Raw genomic sequence first — 15,011 nt, 5'->3', positions numbered from 1 at the left:
ACTTATCCGATTCTTTTCAAATTTGGAACATATTTTCAACATATAAAATACCAGACCCCAACGTTTTTCTTTTTTGATTTTTTTACTTTGGGGAGATTTTAGAGGTGAAAAGTGGCGGATTTTTAAGTGAAAATCGTAGTTTTTACTTCAAACAGCCACAAAAATTTCATAAAAATATTTTTAAGTTAAATAAAAACGTTGGGGTCCAGAAAAACATCTATTAAAAATATTTTGCTCTGATTTTTTGACTTCAGTTGATTCTGTGCTGAGATACAGTGTCCACCGCAAATCCTGTTTTCTAAAAGGCATCCTCGAAAATGCTCCGTCACCGGCTCATTTTTCAATATTTTTCTACGAAAAAATTACTAAATGTTCTTTTAACAATGCTTTGTATAATGCAAAAAATTTGAATACATTTGTTTGAACGATAGCTCTAGAAAAAAATCGTGAAAATGGTGTTTTTTTATACCCGTTAGACCCTACCCCCCCCTTAATATATTGAAAAAAAAAAAACTAAGAATCAAAGACAAGAGGTGAACTGTTGCTTAGAACAAATTACCACTTCTCAAATAAAGTCTACAAAATTGTATCGAGTAATATACTATTTTTAAAGTGTTTTTTTTTTGCAATAAGCAACAAAACATAATTTGTTTTTAGTGAAAATTGTTAAAAGGATTTTACTTTTTTATAATAATTAAAATTGGCAAACAATAAGACACACCCTGTGCGCGACAGCAGCGTTTCTGATTCCAAACATCGTTTCAAGCAAAAGTCATGTAAAATTACAACAAATTAACCCGAATGAGGAATCGCATGGTTTTTTCAGGGCTGCGTTATAATATACAACAGATCTGACCGATTTTTACATGAAATCATATTTTACATGAAATGTAAAACTCAGATTTTTTTTGTGTGTAATATTGATCATAAAAAAGCGTTTTGTAATCAAACTTCCAAGATGTTTCGTCATCGATTATAACGCACACCGAATTTCGACGGAATACTTGATCATATAATTTACGAGCTCTTGGTTTCACAAAAGTAGATTATTTTTGACTCTGCTTCTGCTTCTTCTGCTTTTTACATGTCATAAGGTATATACTTACTGCTCGGGATGGTCAGTTGGCGAAAATGCAATGGTTTTTCAAGCCATATGTAAGTGTGGCATGCATTCCGAGCCGTTCGTGAATACAGACAAAATGAATACAGCTGTTTACATCTGAGAGTGCCTGAACTAGGGTGGTCGGATTTACCGGTTTTTTCAAATCCGGTATTTCAGTATTTGTAATTTATAAAACCGATAAAACCGGTAAAGCCGGTATTTTTCATAGTATACCGAATTCATGAGAAGGTTTCGTCTAATTGCATTAGTAATGGCATAAAATGCTCATAATTTATAACGCAATAGATTTTGCAAGATGTTCAATTGAAAAAGATGGTATTGTGCCTTTAAACTAACCCTATGTCACAAATCTATCATCACCCTCATGATAATCATGATATTTATCACCGTCATTTTATTAATATAATTTTGTACTCAGGTTGCAGAAATTATAGACATTTCATATAATTTAAACGAATTTTTGTCCTAAATTCAATAATACAGTATTCAGTTTGAAGAACAGATTTTACAGATTTAGTATAAGTTTTTATGGTCTTTCATGTAAATGATATGAAATTTCATATACTAAAAGATTTTTCGTAAAAAATTGACTTAATTAATTACTAAACAATACTCAAAACACCGTCACAAAGTTTAAAGTTCACTCACAAAATTAAACAATATTGTTGTCTAAAATACAGAGGTTTTCCCCGCAACCAAGGTCGTGATTGCATTAATTTTCCCTTTCCAAAATTAACATGAACTAATAGAAATAAAAATCTATTAAAAACCTGTCAAAATTCAGCAATAAATATAGTTGTTCGGATCTGATCCATACCCCCTTTGTTGCTATAATACTGTTGCAAATTTAAGAAAACTTTGTTACTGCTTTGTTTGGAAAACGAAAATGCTCCAACAGCGTCAAAAATAAAACAACAGAGTTCTATCAATTACCTTGAAAATATTGATAGAGAAATTTAATTAAAAAACATTCAACATGTCTTTCAATGCTGACTCTGTTGAAACATTTTATGTCTTCAAACAAAGTAGGAAGTTTATAATCAGTTTTCAACATTTTTGGGTTTAAATTTTTGAATGCCCGGCACCGCTTAGAACGATTTTGATAAACTCGGTCTGTTTATAGATAACACAATTTTTAATTTTTAACGAAATTCCAGTTTTTTAATGAAAAATACAGTGATTATTGTGAAGCAATCTTAAATTTCTTATAGCTGTATCTTTTTTTCATTCGTTGTACACTTGTACAATGTACAGTCTTCAAATATTGTGGAGCGTCAGCTCGATAGCTGAAAAAATATCTGAGTATTTGTACACATACATTTTTAATGAAAAAAAATTTAGCTGTGTAAATATTATTACAGTACCAAAGAATGATGAAAAATTTACCGGAAATACCGGTTTTTTACCGTCCCAAAAGTCGGTATTTCGGTATTGAAAAAATGAACGTTTTTACCGGTTTTACCGGTTTCGGTAAAACCGGTTAGACCACCCTAGCCTGAACCGTCGTTTGCTGCCCATGATCCGCAAGCATGCTCACTAGACCGCTGCGAGCTTTGTTTGAATATTTCCAATTTATAAGTTTTTACATCTCCCATAACTTTTTTCGGTTGTTTTTGCTGCCAAAAATAGCAATAAAAAAAACTTTGGAAGCAATTCATTCCGTCCTGAATTAGCGCAACGCGTTTAAATTTCCTAAAGAAATTTGTTTGATAAACAAAGTTTTTCATTCAATTCTTTTAATGAAAAATATTTCTTGATTTTTGCTGTTCACTTCATTTGAACGAACCATAAACCTAACTTGTACCCCAAAAAAGATATTCGATGCATTATAAAAAAAATATTTTCAATTTTTTTTTTTCAAATTTCTTATCTAAGCGATTTTAATTGAAAAGCATTGCATAGGTACTATATCATTGCACTAATTGCATAGGTACTATATCATTGCACTAAACCTAGAATCAAGTAATATTTTATCAATAAAATCAAGAATACAAAAGGTGAAATTACTCCCATCTTCCACAATTTGTTCTTTGGTCTTGTAATCTTTTGGATATTTGAATTTTACATTAAATATTTCAAAGTTTATTAATTCTCCCCTTTGGGTTTTTAGAAAATTTTGAAAGAACCCATCCCCTTCTTTCAAAATTTTCTAAAAACCCAAAGGGGGAATCAATAAAGTTTGAACTATATTAACAAAAGAAGAAATTGATATTTGTTCCAGTCTTAGAGGAAATATGTGAAACCTTCAGATTCTATCGAAAACTCTTACAAAGTGAAAAAGTGAAAAAAGTGATCAAAATCTTAGCAAATCAGTTTGTGCTGAACCTTATGAGCATCAAAAATTCGATCACTGGCTCACGATTGACTGAGTCTATTTTTTTTATCGATGCGCTATAAAAGAAGACTATAAATTCTAGAAAAGCATATGAACAACAAATAATTAATCAGAAATTGCGGTGAATACATGCACCCATGGTGCATAAATAATATACTATATATTTTTAATTGTTTACACTCATAATACATTTTTGTCTTGTTTTAATATATATTAAGTGGTTATTCAATCAATAAAAAAAATTCTAAATTTAAATCGCTTAAAACGCCATCAGATCCCACTATATTGGTACAAACAATAGAAAGAAGACGTTTTTCGAACCACTTTTCGAGGATGCTCATTTCTATCTTCTTGGAATGCAAAATCAATTCAGATCGGATTTTGTTTTTCGTTCGTTGTCACGTCTGGGGGTTGGCAGATGCAAATGCCAAGGCCATCAACTGCCTGCGTTTAGCTGGGTGTTGTTCTTGTTGGATTTGTTGCTTCTTAGCCGAAGATCAATATGAGAGGAAAACAGGAAAACATTTTCGACATAAATCAGGCATTCAGTGAAAATTTTTTCGAATCCGCAAACAGGATTCAATCGGGAACGTTAACCTGTAGGAAAACTCGATTCGGCAGACGAAAATTCCTAGAGCAGTCGATCGATAACCTTGAAAGGTGTCCGGCAAGTTGAGCGAAATCATAAATTTTCCTAAGAGCTATCAAATTGTCATTATGAATATTTATCCCCTACAAGCCTATTGGCTGCACAAAAATATTATAATAGGATTGGATGAGTTAGTTGCCGCTAGGCTACGCCGAAACTATTCTAGAGAAGGGGCTCCATCTCGAGCCCTTATTTGAATACGGCGAATATTTTATGTGAATCGTTAAGAATTTCTGCGAGGTTTTTATTCTATCGTTGGATCGAAGGCGGATTTAAAGGAGTCCGAGAACAGCATGAAGTGGCTGTTCGGATCCTGTTGTGAATGTTCAAAGAAGAGCGTCTGCCTTATTTAAATTAGAGATAACGTTTACAGCTATTAAAAATGGCTACGCGTCTGAAAATGAACAGGAGTTTGGATTTTTTTTCTATAATTTTAAACTCATATGGGTTCATTGAAGTTCCGGAATCAAACTGAGGAAACTAAAAATTTTCATTGCTGTTCCATAAGGGAAAATGCCACCTCTAGTTTAACAACTATTTAGCAAACTTGATTCGAAATTTTTAACCAACAATCAAATTTCTCAAGGACTGAAAGTTAATTTGGGAACTTATTGGCCATTTTTGTCATTTTTGTCATTTTTGTCATTTTTGTCATTTTTGTCATTTTTGTCATTTTTGTCATTTTTGTCATTTTTGTCATTTTTGTCATTTTTGTCATTTTTGTCATTTTTGTCATTTTTGTCATTTTTGTCATTTTTGTCATTTTTGTCATTTTTGTCATTTTTGTCATTTTTGTCATTTTTGTCATTTTTGTCATTTTTGTCATTTTTGTCATTTTTGTCATTTTTGTCATTTTTGTCATTTTTGTCATTTTTGTCATTTTTGTCATTTTTGTCATTTTTGTCATTTTTGTCATTTTTGTCATTTTTGTCATTCTTGTCATTTTTGTCATTTTTGTCATTTTTGTCATTTTTGTCATTTTTGTCATTTTTGTCATTTTTGTCATTTTTGTCATTTTTGTCATTTTTGTCATTTTTGTCATTTTTGTCATTTTTGTCATTTTTGTCATTTTTGTCATTTTTGTCATTTTTGTCATTTTTGTCATTTTTGTCATTTTTGTCATTTTTGTCATTTTTGTCATTTTTGTCATTTTTGTCTTTTTTGTCTTTTTTGTCTTTTTGTCATTTTTGTCATTTTTGTCATTTTTGTCATTTTTGTCATTTTTGTCATTTTTGTCATTTTTGTCATTTTTGTCATTTTTGTCATTTTTGTCATTTTTGTCATTTTTGTCATTTTTGTCATTTTTGTCATTTTTGTCATTTTTGTCATTTTTGTCATTTTTGTCATTTTTGTCATTTTTGTCATTTTTGTCATTTTTGTCATTTTTGTCATTTTTGTCATTTTTGTCATTTTTGTCATTTTTGTCATTTTTGTCATTTTTGTCATTTTTGTCATTTTTGTCATTTTTGTCATTTTTGTCATTTTTGTCATTTTTGTCATTTTTGTCATTTTTGTCATTTTTGTCATTTTTGTCATTTTTGTCATTTTTGTCATTTTTGTCATTTTTGTCATTTTTGTCATTTTTGTCATTTTTGTCATTTTTGTCATTTTTGTCATTTTTGTCATTTTTGTCATTTTTGTCATTTTTGTCATTTTTGTCATTTTTGTCATTTTTGTCATTTTTGTCATTTTTGTCATTTTTGTCATTTTTGTCATTTTTGTCATTTTTGTCATTTTTGTCATTTTTGTCATTTTTGTCATTTTTGTCATTTTTGTCATTTTTGTCATTTTTGTCATTTTTGTCATTTTTGTCATTTTTGTCAGTTTTGTCATTTTTGTCATTTTTGTCATTTTTGTCATTTTTGTCATTTTTGTCATTTTTGTCATTTTTGTCATTTTTGTCATTTTTGTCATTTTTGTCATTTTTGTCATTTTTGTCATTTTTGTCATTTTTGTCATTTTTGTCATTTTTGTCATTGTTGTCATTTTTGTCATTTTTGTCATTTTTGTCATTTTTTTCATTTTTGTCATTTTTGTCATTTTTGTCATTTTTGTCATTTTTGTCATTTTTGTCATTTTTGTCATTTTTGTCATTTTTGTCATTTTTGTCATTTTTGTCATTTTTGTCATTTTTGTCATTTTTGTCAATTTTGTCTTTTTTAGCGTTGGCGTTTTGAAAATTTGCATTCATTTTCACTCACATATTTTTCTGAATGATCTTGATTGAAAGTTTGATTTTTTTTTATCCTAGTTGTGGAATGTGCCATGTCATCTTTCAGTGTATTAATACCGACAAAAGCCTTGGAATCAATTTTTATTAGAACATAAACAACTACGGAATACGACCAGAACAATAAATACGCTAAAACTAAGTCGCTATCAGTTCGCTATCGCTACACATAAATTTGGTTTTCAAATGTTATCACTCCAATCGAACAAGATAATCTACGATCGATCGTCCTCAGCTTTGGGCCACGCACGCCATCATTGCCAATCTGTATCTATCCTAAGTTTTAAGATTGAAGAGAGAGGGATTTTCGATTTCGAGGGTCACATTTCGAAATTTGCTACCTCAAGGCTCATTTGAAGACGATCGCTTTGCTTAATATCTGATAATAACTGAATCACACCAATTTTGATACCCTATTACGATTTCGAATGTTTAAGATTTTCAAGTTCCATTCGACATTGGAGCAGTTGTCGCTCGATGGAGGCACCTGTGATGCTGGAAGAGGCCGTCGAGGTCGATGACACCGTCGTTTTGGACGGTAGCGTGAAGGGGATTCTGCTGCTAGTCGTGTAGGCGTTATCTGGAGTTTCAGTTATCAATTCTACTTTCGATTCTTCGCCACTGACCGTTGTCAGGGAGATGGTTCTGATGTCAATGTCTAAGTTGTTCTGGCCATTATTGGCTTTTTCTTGCTCCGATGAATCGTGTGGAGGCAGATATTCAATACCGGGGAAGGTGGACATCCGGGGGTCCGATTCGCCGCTTACCGAGGTCTTTTTCACCTGCTTCGAGGATGCTTCCGAGGATATTTCGAACTCTGGGGTCCCGTACTCCAGATATATGGAGGGTTTCTTGTAGTCAAACATCGTCGTCTTCGGAAGAAAATCGGAACTGGAATCGCTGCAAGTGTTGGAATATTGTTCTAGCAACCGAAGACACGTTTCGTTCTTCGGTTTTTGCACGTACGCATAGACCCCGGAGGCGTCGTACGGTGGATTGCGGTATGGCTCGTGGCCACCCTCATAGTTACCGTAGCCGCCATCATAAGGGATGTGCACGTGCACGTAACGACCGCGATCACCGTCGTCATAGTGGACGTACCGGTACCGGTCCAGCGATTCTACATAGTCACCTGCAAACGGCAGTAGAGATGCAAATTATATTAAGACTGTCTTTCTGCGGTGACATTGGAACAAGGCAAAACCAAACAGCATGCAGCCATGCATTCCGTCCCTGAATAGTGTGCAGAGTAATATTTGAATGTTAGATTTTTAGATTTTTTTTTTTATTTTGAGGGAGCAATAGAAGTTAGCTTTTTCGGAATAATTCATGCTTTGTTAGTTACTAAAAGCATAACCAGATGGTCAATAAATCCACGGTAAAATTCACGTAGGCAAAGCGTTGAATCGCGTTAATTCGGCCAAAAGTTTGGGATCACCCCCTCGTAAACATGGAAGTTTTGATCGGCCTTTCCTCAGCCATCGTAAATATGACATATTACATTTCTATTGATCTCATTTGAAAGATCGCGAGCAAAACCTTATTCGTATGATTTTAACAAAATGTATTCATGTTAATTTTATATGACTTAAACTTAGCTTAAAGTTTGGACATTTTTCGAAAACTGCACTTAAAATTCAAACCCAATCATCTCAGGGTGGAGTGAACCAAATTTCAAAATTCGAGTTGCATTCGAATCTTTTTTCAAACTTATCAAAACACATTTGTTTTATTTTGTGCCAAAAATTTGCAGTGAACTTTAAATAAATAAATAGAATATTTATGAAGATTAAGTTCATTAAACCTTAGTTAAAGTTTGATAATTTTTTTATAATTTTCACCAAATAGTTCGACCGTTAAAAACTTGCAAATTTGTTTTGACCATAACTTAGATGTCTTTCAAGTTATTGCAGATCTGTTGCAGGTTATAACGCAGAATGGTAATTATGAACCATATTAATTAACATTTCTTTTCTACATTTTTAATTGAAGGGGTGATATTTTATCATCAATTTTAAATAATATTTTAATAACGATCTGAAGTGTGAATTTTATATAAGGAAAACTATCTCTATTTTAAACTTAAGAGAATTTATTGAAAACTAATAGATGATGATTGAATTGAAAGTTAAAAAAATACTCAAGAATGTCAGTGATCAAAGTCAGAAATAAAATTCTTTTCTTTTATTCAAATTCTTCCAGTTTTAAGAATTAAAGGCTACAAAAGTTTCTTTTCCATTACGTTATAATCGATTTCAAATAGATGAATAAACAATACAATAACAAACAATGAAAATAAGTAAAACGTTTATAAATTTTCAAATGAAGTTATTGTAAATTAAAATATTGGGCCCCGGAAAGCATAAATCTAGATTTCTAGGCATCCAAGAAGATGTTTACATATCACAAAAATTCAGTGTTGAAAAACGAAAGTGAACTTATTTAGAAGTAAAATTTAAATAAATAACATTTATTTATAAAATGTATCTATACAACGTTATTGCATAAACATTAATTTCTGCCTGCCTGTCTGTCTATCTGGCTGTCTGTTCCTTATACACTCGGAAACTACTGAACTAATTTACGTGAAACTTGGCAGGTGGAGGCTTCTGGGGTCGAACAAGGTTCCTAAAAAGTCTGGTACCCCTCCATCTCACTGGAATGTGGGAGGGAGTCTCTAAATAAAGCAACTAGTTTTCATAACTAGAGAATGATCATTAAACTGAGTCGATTTGGGGTCATTTTAAAATTTGACAAACCCAGGGGTCTAGAAAGCTTCGTTTTGGTTCAAAACTCATCCATGATTTTTTGCAGAATTTTTAACTAACGTTTACATGAGTAAATTTGAACATTTAAGTTTGTATGGGAAAGTTGAATATTTTGTACTGGAAAATCAACATCATTTTTGTTTCTTCTGTGGAACCGAGCTAACTTATGCTTTTTGTGCCAATTTATAAATTCTTGGAAGGAAATTTTCCGCTGAACAACTTTATCGAAGACTGTAACTTCGTATCTTATAAGACAAAAAAGTTATTAGCTGTTCAACAGGGGCATGTCTTTTCGCATTGATAAACAATAAATTCAATTGACATCACTACTAGGTACCTAGCGAGGTATTGCATGACTACTTTTCATGCAATACTTCGCGTGACTCCAGCAGTGATGTCAATCGAATTTATTGTTTATCAATGAGAAAAGACATGCCCATGTTGAACAGCTAATAACATTTTTGTCTAATAAGATACGAAGTTACGGTCTTCGACAAAGTTGTTCAGCGGAAAATTTCCTTCCAAGAATTTATAAATTGGCACAAAAAGCATTAGTTGGCTCGGTTCCACAGAAGAAACATAAATGATGTTGATTTTTCAGTACAAAATATTCAATTTTCCCATACAAACTTAAATGTTCAAATTTACTCATGTAAACGTTAGTTAAAAATTCTGCAAAAAATCATGGATTAGTTTTGGACCAAAACGAAGCTTTCTAGACTACAGGGTTTGTCAAATTCTAAAATGACCCCAAATCTTCTCAGTTTAATGATCATGCAAATGGAACCGATTTGGTATGGGAGAGATTTTGGGTACAAGAAAGATTTCTATGAATATTTGAAACCCCTACTTCCTTTCAGGGGGGAGATGGGGCTGTCATACAATTTTCTTGCAAGAACCAAAAGCTACTGGAGTAAATGGAGCCAAAGTAAATATGGAACGGGTTTTTTTTGGGTATGAGGAATATTTATATGATGTTTTTTTACCCTTCCATCTTTCCAGGGGGAGGGAGCTCCCATATGTTTTGTCCCGCAACTCGAACACTTATCGAGTAAATGGAACCAAATTGGACATTGAGAGAAAATTCGGTACCGTAAAACGATCACCGTAGGATCGATCACTTTTTTCAATATTTTTTGATTATTCTTTCTGTTAAGGGGAATGTGGAATGTTTCATATTTTTATAACAGTACTGGGCACCTATGAACGTAAAACGTGGTTGCAGAAATAATAAGACAACTTTTAATTTGATTTAAAAATCGATCTTTTTTTAGAATTTGATGCTTTGGGGTAATAAGATTTATAAATGCTAGTTTATCAAAACATGTAACTTTTGGTTCAGTGAACTCTGAGATATACAATGCAGAATTTCGATGTTTCTTGGTTTAGATTTCTTCGCAGTCCAAAAAAAAAATAACATCGCGGTCCTTTATGTGTTAAGGCCGAGAAACAATAGATATCAAAAGATGAATAATGATACTGCCTAGATTAAGGGGCTTAATTTGTTATCATTACTTATAAAATTTTAACTACCAAAAAAAAAAAATGAGATTTGGCCTTCATTCAATTCCCTAGGCTCTCACACTTTTTTTTCCTTCAAACTTAACCAATTGATAGGGTTTTTGCCTTTTGTCATAGACTGGCTTACTCTTGGAAAATGTCCCTATATTTTAATATTTAAAATTTACTTCAAACTAGAACAAAAATTAAACCATGACTATACATGTACTAAGGAAAAAAGTTGAACTCTCACATAAATCAACCTGCTGCTTCTAAACGCTTTGATTTCATAAGGAGGGGTGATTGATTGCGAGCTATCGAAAAAATAAATATTTCAAGATTTTGAAATAACATTTTTTTTCCTTGTAGGGAAGAGCCAACTGCGACCAGTAGTTGATTTATTGTGGTATTTTCCCCGCGTTACTATATGCTTTCAGGTTCATCTGCACTTTTGATTGGAGTGACAGTTGATTGCTAACTAAGCATTTTATCCCAATCGGGTATGATATCAAAGTTGTATGATAACCTTCTTAGGGCTGATATGCAACCATATGTCTTGTGCGCTTATTAACTTTGCCCCAAGTACACGCTCTCTCCTATTTAGGAGGGCGCAGCAGTTGCATAGAAGATGCTCTGCAGTTTCTTTTTCGAACCCGCAGAACCGACAGTCATCGTTTTGAATTATGTTTATCCTTTTGAGATGCTGTTTTGTTGGACAATGTCTGGTCAAGAGACCTGTGTAAGTACTTAACTCGTGCTTACTTAAGTTCAACATGTTTTTTGGAGAGTCGTGCGCTTGGTTCAATGAATCTTTTTGCCTCAGTTGCTCCTTCTGCTGTTTTCCAGTTGGAAACAATAGTGGTGCTTTTCCAGTTCTTGAGCTCCAAAGTCAAGGCACTTCTCGATACTCCGCAGAAAGGTTCAGGTCCAATCAACAGTCCCTGAGATCCTTCCCTAGCTAGTTGGTCTGCTTCTTCGTTCCCTAGGATACCGCAGTGGTCTGGTACCCAGAAAAAAGATACTCTGTTCCTTATGGCCATGTGAACGTACTTAGTGCTTGAAGAGCCGCCGCAGTGAAGAATAGGATCGATCTGGGAGGAACCGCAGGTCCACCTGACTCCCACACGTCCCTATCATTGATAGTTACATTGTATGGTATGTCCAGGTTGAAAATGGGCTCCATCATTTTTCACAAGAAGTAAGTTTAATTTAAATTTCTTTAGGATTTTGAGGTACAGGACACCTCCTTCAGAGAGCGTTTTGTGTTTTGAGAGTCTCAAGGCACTACGTTCCGCCTCTAACTCAATGAATCGATGTAGAGGCAGAATATTTAGTATTGCATTTAGAGCCTCATTCGGTGTGCTTCGCTTTGCGCCAGTTATAGCTAGCGTTGCTATTTTTACTTACATTTGAAATTTTTAAAAACAAACCAATTTTTTCTCAATTTGAAACTCCACTTTACGTAGAAAAAAGTTATTAGATATTTTTATTTTAGACTTAGTTAATGATAATTAAGTGGAAAAATTTCATGTTGATCAAAGTTACCCTAGTGATCAATGTTACTCCGTTTTACGGTTCGTTAATTTTTTCTATGATTATTTAGGACCCCTCTTCTTTCTTTTAGTGGAAAGATAGAAAGGGGTGAAGTACCTTCCTTAAAAATTGTGGAACAACTCGAAAACCAATAAAGCAAATGGAACCTGTTCTGGAACGAACGAGCCACTGAACCACCCTAGTATGCGAAAAGGCCCAGTAGCAACATGGCGATGCTGCGCGCATTAACGGATGTAATGCGCGCCAAAAACATTCGGGTTTTCCTCGGGTCTCGAGTTTTCCAAAGGGTCGAGACAAATTTAGCGCCAGGTTCGGTCTCTTTTTGCACTCAACCACCATCGGATACGGTAACAAGTCAGAGGCCCTTGGGCTAGAGTCAGAGGCCTGTATGGCCATTGTCAGAGGTCCAAACGGGACCATAGTTTGTGTCGGAAGTCTTTGTAATTTAGTTAATAAGTCATAATACAGTCCACTATGTTTGTAATGTTTTAAGAATGTGTGCGATTTTCATTATTCAAAGAAATATCTGATGCTATCGATCCTGCCATCAGGGGCGATCCTGAACAGAACCCAATTAGGTAAGGCAGAGTTTGTAAACGAGAAATGTTTCTATGACCCTTCTCTCCTGCCATTGGGGGGATAGGAATGGGTGAGTGGAACTTTTATACATTTTTTTGCTTACCTCGAACACCTGTCAAGTTATTAGAACTAAATTTGACATGGAGAGATATTAGGGTAAAATGTTTCTTAGGTGATTTAGCACACCTCTTTCCATTACGAGAAGTGTTTTTCGATACGAGAAATTCTTCTATGATTGTTTGGGAACCTTTCTTTTCTTCCAAGAAATGGACAATAAGGTGGCTCCCATACGAGGTTTATTTAACAACAACAAAATTTATCAAGCGAAAAGAACCATATTTTACGTGAGAGCATAAATGCATTCCAAAAACATTTCTTTAATGATTTAGGACCGCACTTTTCTTTCTTGGATTTTATGTGTATAGCTCGAGAAATTTAAAACAATGATTTAAAAATAAATTTAAGATTAGGTTTTTAAAATGAAAAAAAAAAAACACCACAGAAAATTAAAAATACTCATTTTGGTATGACAATTTCATGCTAATATTGCAGCTCTCATTTTAAAGAGTTTGCATCTGAATGATGTAAAATTTTAATTCAGTATGATGTACAAACAAATCAAAAAGGTTTTTTTTCAAAACTTCATTATTTTCTAGAAGGTGTAGCAAATCACACTGGGTTAGCAATATATAAACATTTATACAAGCACGCAAAATGTTTGAAGGAACATTGACTATTTTCAGCTTAGAAGAAGCCCCATAAAATGTACGCACAGTTAGAGCTTAGAGATGATATAGGTAGGCAGTGAAGAGCATCACTGATTAATAGCTTCCTACACGTACGCCCAGGAGGTTAGTGCTTCGATTTAGTTTGCGCTATCTATTCAGATGCTGATTTTCGTGACTTTTCGACTTGAAATTCCACACTTTTGGTGGTCGTCGACATTTGTGCCGCAAATGAGAATGAAAAAACCTTGCCCGAATGATTAATAATGTCTTCTGATAAAGCTTAGCGACCGAAAGCCGGTGGAAATTTTCAAACCTTTGAACAAGATCGAGTTTAAGATGTTTCGGTATTCGTTTGAGGGGTTGATAAAGTATAGGGGTGATTTATACCTACTATTACGCCAATTATTTTGTGGCCAATTTGTGTTTCCTGATTCGGTGTGGTTGTGTGCATGTCTGAATCTCTACATAATTGATATGGGGTATTAGAACAAAAAAGCTTACCATCGTTTCGATGAACGTATCTTCCGGAGCTGTATCTTTGCTTATTATATTTTCCATCGTTGGCAGCACGTGCTTGCACCCAGGAAGCAAGGCCGATTGAGGCAAAAAGGATCTGCAAAAAAAATTGTAACACGTGGTATAAGAGATCAATAGGAAGCATTCAATGTAGTCAAATTGAACGCACGTAGCGCGCTGACCAACCCCAGAAACCAAACAACCTTTAGAATAGATCTTCCCCAAAATGGAAATTTTGTTTTATTTTTTCGACTAAAAAACAAATGTATTTTTTTTTAGATTTCTATTATTTTTATATTTCGAGTAAACGAAAATCATAAGATGCCACATTGAAACGCATTGAAATTTTATTAGCTTTCCAAATAAAATATTAAAAGAATTGAATAATGACCTTAAACATGAAAAATTGTAAAGAAGCTTTAAATGGTGTCTAAGTGAACCGTTTGCATCACAGAATATTCTGCAAAAAACACTATTGTGTACCCCTATTTATGAAGCGACTTTCATTTGAAGACACCAATGTGGGCCGACAACTCCTTTTAGCGTTATGAAAGAAATAATGACAAAAAATCTTTATTTTACAAAAACCAACGGTGGTCAAACAACTGCTCTCACATATGCAGGAAGCGCGCGCTTCTAACAACATGGAAACAAAAGTACACTACTTAACAACATCGAGTGCTTTGAAGGCTTTAGAACTCGCACCTGTTCTCTGGATCGCCATGCATAAGGAAAGGTTGTGACTGAAATTACAAGCAGGCGCGCAAATAGTTGGATTGGAAAAGAATATGAAGCCAATGAAAAATGGCGGCGATACAACCAAGCAGAAAGTAGACCTAGCGACTGAGTATGTGGAAAGGCAAGGCATCTGGATGAGATGAGCAGAGCTTTGGATAGTCCAACAAAACACCTAAGTACTATTGGTAACCAACAGAAGTGATACGCCATATGGATTAAACTATTGGATACTTTCGACATCTTCAAAACACAAGTTAAACTCCTGAGCGTGTTGAAACACAGTATCAAGGC

At 33.8% G+C, this 15,011-nt stretch overlaps 1 protein-coding gene across 1 annotated transcript in view; it reads right to left on the bottom strand.

Moving 5' to 3' along the window:
• Positions 1 to 15,011, bottom strand: part of LOC129741602 (uncharacterized) — a 62,195-nt gene that overhangs the window by 41,749 nt on the left and 5,435 nt on the right. Inside the window, exons 2-3 of the mRNA XM_055733339.1 lie at positions 13,968 to 14,079; positions 6,758 to 7,469 (exon numbers count right to left, since the gene is read on the bottom strand). Coding sequence (XP_055589314.1) covers positions 6,758 to 7,469; positions 13,968 to 14,079 — 824 coding nt within the window. The remainder of the gene's footprint in view (positions 1 to 6,757; positions 7,470 to 13,967; positions 14,080 to 15,011) is intronic.

Source organism: Uranotaenia lowii, chromosome 2 (genome assembly GCF_029784155.1).
Source record: "Uranotaenia lowii strain MFRU-FL chromosome 2, ASM2978415v1, whole genome shotgun sequence".
NCBI lineage: Eukaryota > Metazoa > Arthropoda > Insecta > Diptera > Culicidae > Uranotaenia > Uranotaenia lowii.
Note: the sequence above shows the minus strand (reverse complement) of the source record. Positions and strands in the feature narration are given on the sequence as shown.